Source organism: Marmota monax, unplaced genomic scaffold (assembly GCF_021218885.2).
Source record: "Marmota monax isolate L192 unplaced genomic scaffold, Marmota_monax_Labrador192_F-V1.1 WCK01_AAM20220418_F8-fsc00086, whole genome shotgun sequence".
Taxonomy (NCBI): Eukaryota; Metazoa; Chordata; class Mammalia; order Rodentia; family Sciuridae; genus Marmota; species Marmota monax.
In genome coordinates this window covers 4219596-4236284 of record NW_026693086.1, presented here as the reverse complement: position 1 = coordinate 4236284, position 16689 = coordinate 4219596, and the positions used below count along the sequence as shown (strand labels likewise).

General features: G+C 47.7%; 1 protein-coding gene across 1 annotated transcript in view; it reads left to right on the top strand.

The window, feature by feature from the left end:
• The first annotated feature begins 725 nt into the window (after positions 1–725).
• Nsmce1 (NSE1 homolog, SMC5-SMC6 complex component) overlaps positions 726–16689 on the top strand; it is a 28135-nt gene continuing 12171 nt past the window's right edge. The window contains exons 1-2 of the mRNA XM_046454642.2: positions 726–801; positions 6600–6746. Coding sequence (XP_046310598.1) covers positions 6611–6746 — 136 coding nt within the window. The 5' untranslated portion in view covers positions 726–801; positions 6600–6610. The remainder of the gene's footprint in view (positions 802–6599; positions 6747–16689) is intronic.

Sequence of the window (16689 nt, the reverse complement as noted above, 5' to 3'; positions counted from 1 at the left end):
GTGAGACAGATCCTGCACTTACTACTACTATTGTAATAACGCTAGGCTGCGTTCTGGCTCTCAGACCAGGGTCTGGAATACATTTGTAAAAATGAATGCCTTGGTAATTCCAAGCAGCTCCTTCACTTCCCTTTACAACCTTGTTTACTTATTGCAACAGCCCCCAGGTAAGATGCTAGCTGACGTTTAACCAGCACTTGCTGACAACACTTTCCAAGTGTGCGCTAACCACGGGCCACGCAGTAACTCTTAAATCTCAGGGGCATCATCAATGGGGACTGTTATTCCATTCAACAGAAGAAGACCCTGAGGTTCAGAGTGGCTCAGTGACTTGGCAACCAGCAAGTGGCAGCGCTGGGATTCTAGCGCAGGCTGCACGACCACAGGGCCCTCAGGGTTTGCGACGAGGCCAGTGGGTCCCCAGAAGAGGAAACGAAGGTCTGTTCAGCTGCGGAATCGCGGCTTTGAGGGGAAGCACAGGCAGCGAGCCTGCTTTTCCCGGCTCTCGGTCGGGGATGCCTCTGTAGTGCCGCAGGGCGATAAGCGGAAGCCTTTTCCCGTAAGAACCGGGAGCCGAGCGGGAAACCGCGTAACTCCGGACCCAACCCACGGCTCTGCGAAGCCAGGCCAGCGGCGCGGGCGGGGTAACCGGAAATGCGTCATCCAACGGGCGGGGCACGTTTGCCGGGGTCCACCAATGGGAGCGCGGCGTTCGCGTTAGCCCCGCCTCGTAGGCGTGCCCGAGCCCGCCTTCCGGCCAGAGCTGCCGGCGTAGTTCGGCTGCCTGGGGTGCTGTGGCGGGTAATTCGGGGCGCGCGGGCGGGCGGCCCGCGGGGAAGGAAGAGGGGAGGACGGAAGGTGGGGCTGGGCGGGTCCGGCGGCGGGGTCGGCCCCGGTGTGCCGTGACGGAGCGCGGGGCTGGGGACGGGAGGGGCGGGGGCTTCTGTGCTGCTGAGGAAGCAGCCCGAGCGGGGCCGCCGACGCGGGGAGGCCCGACTGGCCCCGATGACAGGTCGGTCCACGCCGGCCCCACCTGTGGCGCACCCGGCCGGGCCGGCCCGTCCCCGCCCCGGGCCCCGCTCCTGCGTGCAGAGCTGCTGCCGGGCCGCGAGTGCGCAGCCCCGGCTAGAAAGCCCCGCGGCTGGGCGTGTTCCGAATCCAGAGCTCCCCGGGGGCGGCCGAGGACCGCGGTGCACGTGCGTTTCCCCGTCGTGTCCCACCCCGCCGGCCGCAGCCGCGTCTCCGCGCCCCACACCGCAGTCGTTCCCGTGGCCAAGGACCTTGCGTGTTCACGTGGTGGGGACAGAACCCTCCAGAGCCCCTCTCAGGTCCCCTGAGGTTTTGACACAGAAGAAAGTGCTGTTCTCAGGCTCCCGGAGGTCAGACACTTGCAGATAAGGGACCTAGGACACGGTTTTATTGTTCACGCATTCACCCTTAACGTTCACCTGGACTTGCAAACCTCCGGCTCCCTCCCTGTCACCTGGGCCTCAGTCTCCTTATCTGTGAAATGGGGTCAATCATGCTTTCCTAAGGTTCCGGTGAGGAGTGAAGGAGGCTAGTCAAGCACAGCGCTTTGTCCAGCACGCTTTGTGGCACACAAGCATTTTGATTTTTAAATTGTTTGGCTCAGTAGTACATGTCTACAGTTAGTCCCCCTGTCACAGTCTTTCATAGAGGCACCTGACATGCGCGAACAAGCATGTCTGTCTGTGTCTCTCCCACTCCCACTTTGCCACCCCTTCCCCCCAGATGATAATGTCCCATTCATTCCATTCCACGGCTTTCTTCTTCCCATCCCCCATCCCTTCCCTTCATTCCTCTGTCTAATCCAGTGAATTTCTATACTGCCCCTCCCTACCCTCCCTTGCTATGGGTTAGTATCCTCATATTAGAGGGAACATTCAAATTTATCAGCATATTTGTTTCTGGTTTGTACCTTTTCAAAGAAAATTGTCAAGAAATTCTTTCCTATTCTTGGGGCTGGGATTGTGGCTCATTGGTAGAGTGCCCGCCTATCATGCAGGGACACTGGGTTTGATCCTCAGCACCACATAATTGTAAAATAAAGATATGTGTCCACCTAAAACTAAAAAATAAATATTAAAAAAAAGAAATTCTTTCCTACTCTTGAGACATAAAAGATATTCTCCTATATTGTCAGCTAAAAAGTTTTATAGCTTTTCCTTAGTTTTTAATTTTCCAGAATCAATTTTTATATATTGTATGAGATCATATTTAATTTTTTTTAAACATGGATGACCAGTTGTCCTGACATCCCATACCATTGCCATCTCTATTCATTACTCCGGTCTTGATATCTTGATATCCATACAGTAAGTATTGTATTGATACAATAAGTCTTGATATCCAGTAGGACAGGTCCTCCCACCTTCTTCCCCAAGAATGTCTGCTGTTTTGCCTCCAGGTGTTCCATGTACATTTTAGAATCATCTTGTCAAATCATATACTGACATATACACAGAGCCTGCTGGGATTCTGATTGGAATTTCACTGATTGAATTGCAGTGGATTAGTTTGAATTTTTAAATGTTTTCAACATTTTATGTTTGCTGTAGGTTTTTTGTAGATGTCATTCAGTATATAAAAGAAGTTTCCCTCTATTCCAAATTTGTTGTTTTTAGTATGAATAAATGTTGAAATTTGTCAATTATTTCTGCATCTATTAAGATAATTGTATGCTTTTCCCCTTATAATGTGGTGACTCACAGTGATTGATTTTCAAATGATAATCATTGCTGGAATAAACCCAAATAAATAATAATGTTTCATTTTCATGTTGCTGGAGTTAGGTTTAACATTTTGCTTAGGACTATTGAAGCTGTGATCCTGAAAGATATTGGCTATTTATGTTTTCAAATTTTTTTTCATCACTTTTGAATGAGTTTCCTATGACTTTGTACTTATTTAAAATTTCAGATTGTTATAAATTGTTTTTCTTTTAAAATCTTTGTGTCATCTGCAATTAGTTTTTCTTTTCTCATTCCAAATACTGCTTATTTATTTGTAAGTGTTCTCTTGGGAAATCTCATCAGAGTCTGTTCACTATGTTGGTTTTTTAAAGAATATTTTTGGTTTTGTTCTTAGGTATAGGCTTATTTTTTTATTTTATTAATTTTTGCTGTGCATTATTTTCCTTTAACACTTATTGTTCTTTTTATAGCTTATTTAGATGGATTCCTAACTCATTAATTTTTTAGCCCCCCTTTTATTAGTGCATTACACATGTGTTCATAGTGACATATTTGTAAATAATTATACACAATAGAGGTGTTCATAGTGACATTTGTGTATACAAGTAACATAATTTGCTTTATTTCATTTCCTCCTTTTAAAAAGAACACAAATACTTAATGCTGTTTATTTTCTATTTGATTTGTTTCCCATCACTTTTTATTGTGTAATGTTTTGTGATTGTTCAGTTCAAAGTATTTCCTGATCCCTACTAATAATTCCTCTTTGATAATGGATTGTTTAGAATGTGTTTCTTAAATTCTAAACAAATGAGGGTCTTTGTGGTTTCCAGCTTCCTTCCTTTAGGGTCAGAGCCGCAGTCAGTAGGAGGCCCATTGAAATTTGCCAATTTGTTGGGCAGTTGGCATGATTACTTTGGGTGTGCTGATGCGTGTATTCTAGCTGTCGGGGACAGTGTTTATGCTCGCCTGTCAGCTAGAGCTTTACTGTGTCCTGCAGATCTCCTCTCTGTACTGGTTGTTCTGTCCACTTTAATCCAAGGCTGTGTTGACATCTCCCACTGTGCACTTCTGAGTTTAGCTTTGTAGTTGGACAATTTTATCTAGAGTGTTTTTGATTCTCTGTTATTAACTGCCTAAACGTTTTAGATTGTTATATCTTCTTGATGAAACTTTTTATCACTTTGTGATGACCTTCTTTATCGCTAGTAATCTTTTTTTACCTTTAAATTGATTTTGTCTCATCTTAAAAATCACACCAACTCTGTCAGTTTGCAGAGTATATCTTTCTCGACTGTTTTGCCTTTGGTTTTTCAGCATTCTTACATTTTGCAAGTAGCTTGTAATATATAGCTAGATTTTGTTTATTATTAACTTTAAAAGTTTTAAAATTGGTCTGATGGTCCTTTTCTTTAAATCAGAATATGTAGTCGATTTTTGTTCATTGTGATTACTAATCTAATTGGATTTATTTCGTCTTTTTTTTATGGTTATTATGTATGCCTGTTCTCTGTTCTTTACTCCTTTGTTGTATTCCTTAGGATTAATTATATTTTTCTCCTATTATTTTCCTAATTTTGAAAATGTATGCTACTTCTGGTTTTTAAAATAGTTATGCTAGAAATTGTAAAATGCAAGTGTACAATTCATAAGTGTTTTGATTCTTCTCACAATCATCATAAGGATGTTAGAACAGAAATTCTAGTGGCCAGTTACCTCCCAATTTATATGATATTATTTTCATTTATCTTAATTTAAAAAGATCTCAAATCCTCTTTTTACTGTTTTACACACTTAACAAATCAGCTAGAACGTGGTCATATATTTACCACTTTCACTCTGTCCTGCATTTTCAGCTGGTATCCCTTTCTTCCTGAAATTTGTACTTTGGCATTTCCCGTAGGGAGGGTCTCACTTACTCTTCCTTTTTATTTATTTATTTTTGTTATTTGGAGATGTTTTTATTTCACCCTCAGTCTTTAGCTGGGTATCAAATGGTCTGTTGAAGGACACACCCTCCCAGCACAGTGAAGATGTGACACACTCCATTTTTACTGTTGTAAAGTCAGTTGTCAAGTCTCCTTGTTGCTCTTTTGAAAGTAACCTTGCCTACTCTTTGGTTGTTTTTAATCTTTGTTCTTCTGTACTTTTACTAGGATATGCTTCGCTAGATATTTTAGAATTCATCCTGTTTGGATTTGATGGTGATATCATGGTTGTGATCATGATTCCTATCCTTTGTCCCCTCTGTCAAACTTCATTGATACCGTCGTCCCCGCTTGCTGGATGTGTTGGGTAGGTTGCTTACTGGACTCTGTGTCTTCCCCGCTAGTCCACCTCCACAGTGTGGCTCAGTCGTCTTCCTCCTTGAAGACCCTTAGTCTGGAAGGCCTCAGTTCCGCAGTTTCCAGGATAAAAGCCCAAGTCCCCTGGCCTGGCACATCGAATCCCCGTGTGCCCTGCAAGCCAGAAGGTGCTGAACTCATGAAATCAGAACAGGTGGACGAAGGCTTCTGACCCTCTTGGTGGGTGATGCACCTGAGGACTGCTGGGTTCTGAGGCTGGGGGAAAGGAGGACAGGAGTCTGAGTTGAGGTCAGTGGTCTCTAGGGCTGCGTGGCTGGGACCTTCCAGGTCAGATGATTGACAGAGAGACTCAGCGGGGAGAGGGGCTGAGGTGCTGTGAGGAAAGGATGGTCCAGTTCATTTGAGGCGGAGATGCTGGTGAGGTATTCTGGAAGCCATCTGGCAGGCAGGCAGGCAGGCAGGCAGAGTCGCTGGACCTGGGCTGGAGGTCCAGCTGATGATGCAGCATTTTTGCGTATCTGTCACGTGCCAGATTCTTGGCAAGCCTTTGCTGGTCACCTCCCTCTTGAACCTCATCTTATGCCTTGAAAGTACTTAACTCTACTCCCTGCTTTATAGCTGAGTAGACTTAGCCTTAGGGACACTGGGCACTTAGCTGAAAATGTCTCTGTGCTGTCGATTCCCTGAAGTCACAGCGGATCTCGTGTCCTGAGTCATGGTCTCACCCAAGGTGACTGTTAGCACCTTAGAATTTTGAGTTCCACTGCAGTTGCACCCTCCAGGACTGGGCCCTGGAATCTGCATTTGAATACACAACCCAGGTCCCAGGGCTGCCTGTCTGGTTCCAAGTCCTTGCTCTTGGTCCCTGCACTGTGCTGCCTCTTTGTGGTGGGAGCAGGTGTTTGGATCGGGCCTTGTGTCATTTGGTTCTCTGTGGTTTGTGAAAAGCCCATTTTATTGACGAGCAGGGATGTTAAGAATAGCCCACAGCCCGACCATGACAGGTGATTTATTGGAGGTTTGTGGAGAGGAAAAGGAAGCTAACTTTTATTAAGTGTTTACTAGCAGTTTTCTAAGCAATGAATGTTATTATAATTTTATAGGAAGAAAACAAGGCCTCTGCTAAGTTTCTCCAAGGCCATAAATCTGGTTAGTGGCTGAGCCAAGGGTCAGATTCAGAATTATCTAATAGTAAAAATGGCTCGCAGTGATTTAGTGCGTACTGTGTTCCCAGACTGTTACATGTATGAACTCATTGAGTCTTTGTAGCAGTTCTTTGGCGGCTATTTCTGTCATGATTCCCACTTTGTAGATTGGAACAGAAGCCCGGGGAGACTCTAAATGGCCTAACTGCACACACCTAATAAGTGGCGGAGCCGGCTGTGAACCCAGGCCTCTGGCTCCAGAATCCCTGCCCGCTCCCCACCTTAGGACCCAGCCCCTGCCCCTTGTGTAGTAGTTGGCATGCAAAACTTGATTTTTAAAACCATAGTGAAGTTATATTAACATGAATTAATACAAACCAGGACAGTGCTTGTGGTGTGCTTAGGGTGACTGGGTTTCGTTTGTTTCTTTCCAGCTCCTCCACACATGCAGGGAAGCGGGAAGAGAATGGGCGTCATGACCGATGTCCATCGACGCTTCCTGCAGCTGCTCATGACTCACGGTGTGCTGGAAGAGTGGGACGTCAGGCGCTTGCAGAAGCACTGCTACAGGGTCCATGACAGTAAGTGCCGCCTCCCTGTTCCCAGCACGTCCTGGTTGTGTGTCAGTTGGGACTGATGATACTGGTATAATGCCAGGTGACGAGTTGCCAGTAAGTCTGCCGAGAGCATTCAGGTCTCTTCCATCAGCTGTCTCTCTATCTCCTCACCCACTTCTCCCCAGCCCCCCAAGTCAATCTGACATTCAGCCCAACAGAGGAGAACTTTTGGACTCTGAAGCCGTAAAGTCGTGGTTCACACCAAGGCACCAGCATGTGCTCGGCCTCAGTTTCCTGGACTCTTAAATGGGGATAGTAATTCTATGCAGCTCGTAGGGTGGTTCAGAGCACCAGGAGAGGTGATGCGTACAGAGCACCACGGGAAAGACCTCAGTGCTCTCTTTAGCAAGAGGGCAGCGTAGCACAGGCAGCGGGCACAGCCTTACACCCAATAAGACCTGAAACGAGTGCCATCCTTGCCCTGTGCCAGCTGGGAGCACACCTTCTCAGTGGGTCACTGGGAGGAGTCGGTGGGAACGTGTGGCGCCCTGGAGTCAGGGCTTGGTTCATGTTCTCAGGACCTGGAGAGAGCAGTCAACCATCAGGGTGGATCCTGAGGGATCAGTAGAATCAATATTGGCAGATCTCAGCCAGTTGTTTGGAAGGCTGAGGCAGGAGGATAACAGGTTCAAGGCCAGACTCAGCAACTTGGTGAGGGACTAAGCGCCTTAGTGAGATCCTATCTCAAAATGAACAATTAAAAACAAAGGGCTGGTAAAGTTGCAGAAGGACTGTGAAGCACCCCTGCGTTCAATCCCAGCATCAAAACAAAACAACCAAACAAATGCAAGATCTGGCTGAGTGTCAGTATGAGTAGATCTTGTTGAAAAGGAAGTCGAAGAGTTATACTGATTGTATGCTGTCAATTTGTTACATTTTTTTGTAAAGTACAAAATAATTTTTGTTGTTTTGGAATTCATCCACAGGGGAAGTGAAGCAGAGACCGGGAGGGTGAGCGGGCGTCGGGGAGGGTGAGAAGGCGTTGGAGAGAGTGAGCAGGCGTTGGGGAGCCACTTGCTTTTGGTGAGAGGAGGGAGTGAGTGGGCAGTGGAAGTCGGAGGACTCTTCAATCTTCATCCTGTTGTGTCTTTTATTAAAAAGAACACTTGAGGACAAGTGCCATCCTAGCACAGTCTAATGGCTGCCACTTCTGATTTGTGAGAATTAAGTGATCTTTCTTCTGCATTTTTGTCTTTTTGCATCTCTCCTTTTCAAGAGAAAAGTAGAAAAATAACAGCGGTGAGTCAAGGCAGGAGGAGTGAGAAAAGGGGGCTGGGGTGTGGGGTGCACAGCACACAGGTCCCTGCCCGTGGGAGAGGGCGCCAGGCTTCCAGAACTGAGTCGGTGCAGCATGATGGAGTCAGAAGGCGGGTCCCAGGTGGCTGCTCAGTGCGGGGTCAGCAGGGGAGCGGGCTGGCGGGCACAGAGGAGCGGGCGGGCACAGAGACTGTTCCTACAAATTGTGCAGAAGGAGGAGGAGTGTAAGGAGGTGGTGGAAGGTGTGTTATCCCGAGCTCTGGTCCCGCTGAGCCCCTCTGGGGGCCTCCTGGAGCTCAGCGGTACACAGGAACACGTGAGAGACCTGGAGGGTCCTGCAGTAAGGAGCCCTGCGTAGCTGTGCTCACTTGTGTGTACCCAGATGTCGTTGACCCACTAAAAACATGCCTTGGGACCTGAAGAGCAGTTGTGACCTGTAGGGAGGGAGTGCACGCTCCTCAAGTGCAGGTGAAGCTGTGAGAGCCCGGAGCCAGGTGGTGGGCTGTGGCTTAATTCCTGGGGCAGTGCAGACCTCTTGGGGAACTTGAGGGAGGAAGAGGCATAACCCACGCTGAGGTGAGAACTGTCCTGTGAGGATCTGTGCTGAATGCTGTGTCTGAACTGTGGGGGGGAGGGATTTTAAATGTGAGACTTCTGTACTGAAAGGGAATATGATACTTGTCAATCTGGCTTCTCCTTCTCTTTAAAAGCACAATAGGCCTTTAAAGGGGCCTCTCGGTCCTCCAGAGATAGCATGAGACTGACTCTTATCTCTGTGACAATTCATTTCTCTCCCTTTTAGTTTCTTACACAAGTCCGTTTGTGAGCTTCACTGTCGATGGGGAAGTTTCACAGTTCAGTGCAAGGAGCCACAGAGGCCTGAGTAGTCAGAATGAAAGTGTTTTTGCCTTTTCTTGACCTTTAAAATAGTTATGATCTAATTTAGGAAAGTCCTATAGACTGTGTCTAGGAACTGATTTATGGTTTGTTTCCCCCTTATCAACAGGGGATATGGTGCACGATCCACAGTGGTGGATGCCGGAAACTAGGTGTCGTACTGAACTGTGTGTGTGTGTGTGTGGTTTCTCCTATACTGACATACATATATACCTGTGATAAAATTTATAAGTCAGACAGTAGTGATGGACAACTGATGATAAAGACAGCAACTTGAACAGTACACTCCAGGGGCTGGGGCTAGGGCTCAAGAGATAGAGCGCTCGTCTAGCATGAGGCGCTGGGTTCTATCCTCAGCACCACATACAAATAAAATAAAGATAATGTGTTCCCCTCAAAACACTAAAAAATAAATATTAAAAAACAAAAACAAAACAAAAAACAGTACACTTGAGTAAAGTTATGTCAACGTAGCGTCTCTTTCTCTTTCTTATGATACCTGTTGTTTGTACTGACCCTGACTGTGGTTGACCTCAGGTGACTAAGACCGTGGAAAGTGAAACCGTGGATTGGAGGTGAGGGCTGGGCTACTGTATTTTTCACACTTTATGTTCGATTTCTCTGCCCCAAATGTGGTCATGGCGGGGTGAGCAGGACATAGCAACAGTCTGTCTTCTCCTGTTCCTCATTAAAGACAAACAAAAAATATTTATTCCCATGTGTTTTTGTTACTAGAGAGATTTTAAAACAAGTAATGATGAGAGGAAGCTATTTAAAATCAAGTCAGTACTTCCCAGACTCAGTCTCATTGCAGGACTCTCCTGTGTTGTGAAGAGACGCCCAGGAAAATCCCCTCAAATCAAATGGGAAAACATCTCCCTTCTAGGAGAGCTGGGAGGCTGCGGAGTGATTGAACCTGCAGGCTCGTCTACGTGCCATTGCCCGGGGTGCGTCCAGCTGTCAAAGCACTTCTTGTTCTGGGGTTTTGTTGGGGCTCTCTTCTTCCTGTCTTTCAGGGGAAACATTCCCAGATTCTTCGGGCCAGTGAAGAGTTTAGATTCTTTTCTGAAGTTCCAGTGCAAAGCTTTGGGTCTGCCCTTTCAGAACGGTGCTGAGGGCCTGTGTTCCTAGAGACTTTTGGTTTTGAGCCACAGCTAGCTTCTGTGCATGTGTCCCCTTAGCCAGCAAAGCTGTGTGAGAGCCTCATGTATCTGCTAGTTTTTGTTTCTCCTTGGGTCTCCTGAGTCAACAGACAAGGGGGTCAGAGGGTTCCAGCAGAAGCCCTTGGTGGTAGCAGGCCCAGGAGTTAGAGAGCAGTGGGTAAGAAGACTCAGGCTTGAGGATTTCCACTTTTGACCCAGAGGGAATACAGGGACCAGTGTACTTACCCTCCTGAAACAATCCAGAAGTGGGCAAACGTATGAAATCCTGGACATTAGTCGGTGAAGGACAGTGGTCCCTTGAGAGGCAGGCAGTTTTCCCTCTTGACCTTAAACACACGATACCTTTTGTGACACCACTTCTCCTGTTCTCCAGATACCAGCTGAGTATTCAGCAGTTTATTTTACTGTCCGCCCAGAGTTAGCACCAGAGTCCCCAAGTTAAAAGGACTCAGTCTGTAGATTGCCACAACTTCAGATGGCAAGTCCTGGGCCATCTGTTCTTGTGGCTGACAATCTGTGAAGCTTGGGTTTCCACAGCCCCTCTCCTGTGTTTGATAATTTGTTGGAATGACTCACAAGACTCAGGAGGACAGGCAACATCTATTTATTGGGTCATTATGAAGAATTCAATTCAGAAAGCTTGGAGGACTGGCACCACTGATTTCAAGACTCGGGTAGCTCCTGTCGTCGTAACAATGGGACAGTGGTACAAAGAGACACATAGGTCAGTAGAACAAAATACAGAGTCTAGAAATGGTCACACGTAGTTTTTGAAGAAGTGTGAAGGCGAGTCAGTGGAAATAGTCTTTTCCAGGATGGTGCTGGAGTAATGGGATCTCCAGATTTAAAAAATGAATTTGAGCCATGCTTTACCCCCTGTACAAAAATTAACTCAAAATGAACCAGAGGCCTAAAAGTAAAACCTAGAACTGAAACTTCTTTCAGAACTGAAAGAGTCTTTGTGACATGGGGTTAGGCAAAGATTTCTTAGACTCAGCACCAAAAGTATGATCCATAAAAAATTAGAGGGCTGGGGTTCTGGCTCAGTGGCAGAGTACTTGCCTCACAAGTGTGAGGCACTGGATTTGATCCTCAGCACCATATGAAAATAAATAAATAAAAGCATTGTGTCCATCTACAACTAAAAAAAAAATGTAAAAAAAAGAACAAATAGGGGCTGGGATGGTGGCTCAGCAGTACCGCACTTGCCTGGCATGTGGGGGGCACTGGGTTTGATTCTCAGCACCACATATAAATGAAATAAACGTCTATCAACCACTAAAAAAAAAAATTAAAAAAAGAACAAATAAGATTTTGATGTAAAAACTCATGTTCTTTAAAATATACTGTTTATCGGATGAAAAGAGAAGCAAAATACTGGGAGAAAACCTTTACAAGTTCTGTATTTGATAAATGACTTACATGCAGAAAATCTGGAGAACTCTCCAAACTCAGTAATAAAACATGCAACCCAATAAAAAATGGGCAGAAGATTTGAAGAGACACTTCTAATAAGTTATACAGGTGGCCTGTGAGCACATGAAAAGATGCTCAGCATTAGGCATCGGGGGTGCAAACCCAGAGGGAGACCCCGCTGTGCACCTGTGAGAGGGGTTGAAGTTGAATACTAAGAATTGGCAAGGACACGGAAGAACTCAACTTTCCATATACCACTGTGAGGAGTGTAAAATGTGACAGCCATTTGGGGAAACAGACAGTTTCATATGCTCCAGCCATTCCGCTCTTAGGTATTTACTCAGAGAAATGAAGATACATGTCTGTGCAAAGTCTTTTTTATTTTTAATTTTTGGTACTGGGATTGAATCCAGGTGCAGTTAACCACTGAGCCACATCCCCACCCCCCTTTTATATTTTATTTAGAAACAGGGTCTTGCTGAATTGCTTAGGGCCTTGCTAAGTTGCTGAGCCTGGCTTTGAACTCGCCATCCTCCTGTCTCAGCTTCTCATGCTGCTGGGATTACAGGCAATCGCCACTGCACTCAGCGCATGCAAAGTCTTACACAGAAATATTCAGAATAGGTTTACTTGTAATGGCCCCAGAGAAACACTAGTTGCCCATCAGTGGGTGAACAGATGACGGATTATGGTATGTACATACAATGGTGTGCTACTTAGCAATAAAAAGCTACATGGTACCCGTGTGAAAGAATCCCAAAGTGGTTTTGCTAAGTGGAAGAAACCAGGAAAAAAAAAAACATATACCATATGAAACCCATTATGTATAATTCTAGGCAACACATAAGGCTGCAGAACAAAAAATAGTTCAGTGATTGCCTGGGATGGTGTAAGGGAGGGTGGAGGGAGGTGGGAGAGAGGGGTTACAGAGAGGCCCAAGGAAACTTGGGTGGTGACAGATATATGTGTTATCTTGACTGTGGTGTGGTTTCATGTATATATGTCAGACTTTAATGTACATTTTAAATGTGGACTGTTTATTTTGTGTCAGTTGTACCTCAACAAAACCGAAAAATCTGAGCTTAAACTCAGTCTGCTACTTGGTGTCTGTATAGTGTTGGTCAAGCCCCCATACATGGGTGCTTCAGGTCCCCAACTGTAAAGCAGGCAGGAACTGTCACTGGCTAGTTATGCTGTGGACAGCACTGTCTGATAGAAATATAATGTGAGCCATGTAGGTAAGTTTCCAGTAAAAAGAAACAGGTGAAATGAATTTCCAAAAGAATACTATTTCTATATATTATCAACATAAAAGGTTACTGATGAATTATTTCACATTTAAAAAAATATGTCTTCGGAATCCAGTGTGTATTTTATACTTCAGATCATGTCTGAATTTAGATAGGGCACATTTTAAGTGCTCAGTAGCCACATGGGATAATTCTAGAATGTCAAGCCCTATGCTGTCTGCATGGGACTCCAGGAGGACAGGTGCCTTATCAGGAAATGGCTTTGTGCAGGCCCTGACCTAGGCCACCTGCAAGAAGCACCTTCCTGAAGTCTGCTCAGAAGAGAGCCAGTAGGTACATTAGTTACCGGAAGTGCCTTCTGTTCTGTTTTGTAAGAATAAGAGACATGGAGAGCCTGGACTCTGGGGCCTTCCCAGGGTCCAAAGCCCCTCGGGGAGCAGGTGCTCAGGCCTGCCCATTCTGTGGTAGAATGTCCCTGCAGTGAGCTGTGTGGTGTGTCCCTGTGTGGGGTTTGAGTGTGCCCTCAAGCCTGAGCCCCACTCTTGATTGGAGTCTCTACTCCGTTTATCATGTGTGTTTACTGAGGGGCAGAGGCACAAAGTCACCCAAACCCACAACTGGTGACAGCTCCCTCAGAGTTATTTGCCTTAAGATGTTTGGGAGCTGATCTTCTGTTCTTTGATAGAAGAGCTTGGGCAGCCAGAATTTTGTGGTGGGAATCATCAGGTCCAGTTCCCTCACCTTGCAAACCAGGAAACAGAAATTCTCAGGGTTTGGTGTGCCAGCCAGGTGGTTCACAGGTGCCAGGCTTACCACAAGTGTTGTTTCCTGCCTCCTGGCCCAGTTCTTGGGGGCCCCCTTGCCTGATCCCTGGTGTGCTCCTCAGCTTAGGTTTGTCCGATGCTTCCTCCTGATCAGAGTCAGGCTTTGCCTTAGGAGCCTGCAGAGTGGTGTGCTCTCCCTGCCCGGGGCGTGATGCGGAGGAGGATGGGCCTGCCAGGATCCTCCACTGCAAAGCTCTTTCTCTGGGGTCAGTGTTTTGCAGGATGGTATTTTGAGACAAGGTCAAGTATTGCATTCCCAACTTGACCCACTAGTTTTAGCATCTGTTGGTATTTCTTCTTTTTAAGACGTGTTGCCACCTGCTGTGAGGTGCCGGTCCATAGTCTCCAGCTCCAATGTTTTGTGACTGGTTTTGCTGTATTGTTATATTTCATGTTAATTTTAGTGACTTTTTTGAATTATCTAGTGTTCTAAAGACAAATTAGGTACCATATTTAAAAGTTTAGATTAAAAAAATTAGGATCTGGAATTTTTCCATTGAGTGTAATAAGTTTGAACAAACCCAGCCACCTGAAGTGCGTGTGCACAAGAGTAGGTCGGTGAGGACAGTGTCACCGGAACGTGGACGTCTGCAGATCTTTCTGGTCTCTGTGGGATCTTCCATCTGCTCTGCCCAGGACACAGATGCTCACTCCCCTGCCTGCATTGGCTCCAGTGTCCTTGCGTGATTTTAGGCCTGTGAGCGTCATCAGGCTGTATGTGGTCGTGGTGGTGACGGTGCTGGTGACGTGCAGTTTACTGGGTCTGCCATCACATTTATAAGCACCTTCTCTTCCCAAGATAGACTCAGTAATGATTAGAAGCTCTGTCCAAATAACACCACCTTGTGTTTCATGATTCCATCGTTCATTTCCCCCTTTGGCCATGAGGAACACAGCTCACTACGTCAGCGCCAGCTGCTTCTCTAGTTAATCGGGATCAAATCCAGGACCACAACTGAAAAGTGGCAAAAAATGAGCATGAAGAGTGACATCTGTGACTCGAATTTTTTAAATGCCCAATTTACAGCAGGCAGTCGTTACGTGCTGAGACGGGATCCTTTGGGTCTAGGAAGCCCTGTAAGCATGGGAGATGGGGGGTCCCATATCTCCAAGGCCCCGGTGACTTGGCTCTGCCAGCCCCACCTCCTACAGGTACCACATCTCCCACGTTCTGGGGATCAGGCCTTCAGCAATGGACCTTTGGGGGGCGTTCAAGACCCAAGCATGGGACTCTGTTGGTGAGCATGTCAGACCTCGGCTGTGCCTGGGTGTTCTCTAGGTCAGGGTGACCAAGACAGCAGCCCAGCCTCAGAGCCCTCATCGCAGAGAGCAGAGTGGAGGGTGAGGGCTCTGGAGAGCAGGGAGGGCGCGGGGTGGCCAGTGCTGGCAGAAGGCACCTGGTGGTGTGGGGAGTGCGCCTGGGTGTGGCCGCTGCTGGGCCTCCTGTGGAGGTGCCGTGGGGAGTGCCTGGTGACCAGGAACAGCCCTGCAGATACAGGGAGACCCTGTACCCCGGAAGGACACATGCAGAGGGGCTGAGATGGGGGGAACCTCAGGCAAAAGTGACTAAAAGGTCATTGTGGCAGTGGGAGAGGGACCCTGTGGGGGAGCAGTTGGGGCAGATCTCGCAGCAGTGTGCAAGGCTCAGGGAGCCACCGTGGCTTGCAGGCGGGATGCTGGCATCTGTCTCTGCTTAGGCTGCCTGCGGAGGACAGATGGAGGGGACACCCAGAGACCAGAGGAGGCGTTGCACACTTTGGGCTCAAGGTGGGGACTCAGAAGAGGGCTGGGTACAGGGGCTGGCATGGAAGTGGCAGGCTGGCGCCATCTCTCCGACAGGACCACACAGCTGCACTTGCAGGTCACTGCCTCTCCTGGGAACGGGCCTGAACTGGGTCCTGCACGTAGACGGTGATTGAAGACAAGCAGAGGCCACCGTCCTGAGCCTTCTCCAGCGGGGAGCCAGCGCACTCCTGTGTTTCAGTGGTGACACGGTCAGGCAGCAGATCGGGAAGGCCTCCTAAGGGAAGCAAGGCTTTGGGCTGCTCTGACGCTGGAGGCAGGTGGGTGATCAGTGGCCATCCTGTGGGACTGGTTAGGGATGGGCATTTGCCTTTGTCTGGTGGTCCTAGGCTGGGAACAGGGAAACGGTGAGTTATTCATCCAGTTATTATCGGGGCTCTCGTGGGGCTCCCTGGACTGGTTGCTGGAGGTGGTGGTCTGACTCCCTGTGGTCTGGCCTGGGGTGGGGAGCTGGCCTCCCAGCAGGCACTGCAGCCATGGTGGGTTCCTAGGCTGGTGCTGCGGATCGTGGGTCAGAGTTCTGTTTCTATGTGATCTGGCCTTTGCCGTCTGCCTGTGTGTCAGTCCCTCCAGGGAAGGAGCGAGGCCAGTCTGTCCTTTGAGGTGCTCACCTTCCGGCCTGAGAAACAGCCGCGCTTGCCTTGGGGCCAGGGAGCTCCTCAGAGCAGAGCCCGCCCAATCAGGACTGGGAAGCTGGTGAGGCGGGGTACTGGAGTCTGGCCCAGGGCATGGCTGGTTTGCCCTAGGGTGTTTCTCATTTTCAAAAACTACTCCTTGTGTTAAAAACAACCAATCACCAGGTTTCCTAAAAGCCTCCTGGAGAACCTGGGGGCAGAGCAGCCCTGTCTTTGGGTGGGATTTGTGGCTGTTCACTGTGCTTTCTGTCTGGCGCCACTGGGATCTGAGGAGGAGCCGCGCTGCTCTGCTTTCAGCTGTCGGGGCATCCAGGAAGCTTCCGCCCCTTCACCTATGGAGTCCTCTCATCAGCTCCTTGAAGGCTCAGGGGTGAGCAGGGGCAGGGACAGAGCATCACAGAAGGTATCAAAGTTGCTACCCACTCAAGGCCCTCCTGTTTTCAGAGTGTGATTCCAGCAAAATGCGTATCAGCAGTGTCCACAGTGAGGTCCTGCCAAGGGCGATTTGCGTTTTCTGTGCTGATTCGTGTCATAACTCAGAACTTTCCTTCGATGTGTGAATGGTGGCTTGAGAACAGGCAGCAGTACCAGGCAGCAGCCCTCTCTTGGGGGAAGGCACCCAGGTGGGTTTACATTCAGAGCAGCAGGTATGTCCCTTCACC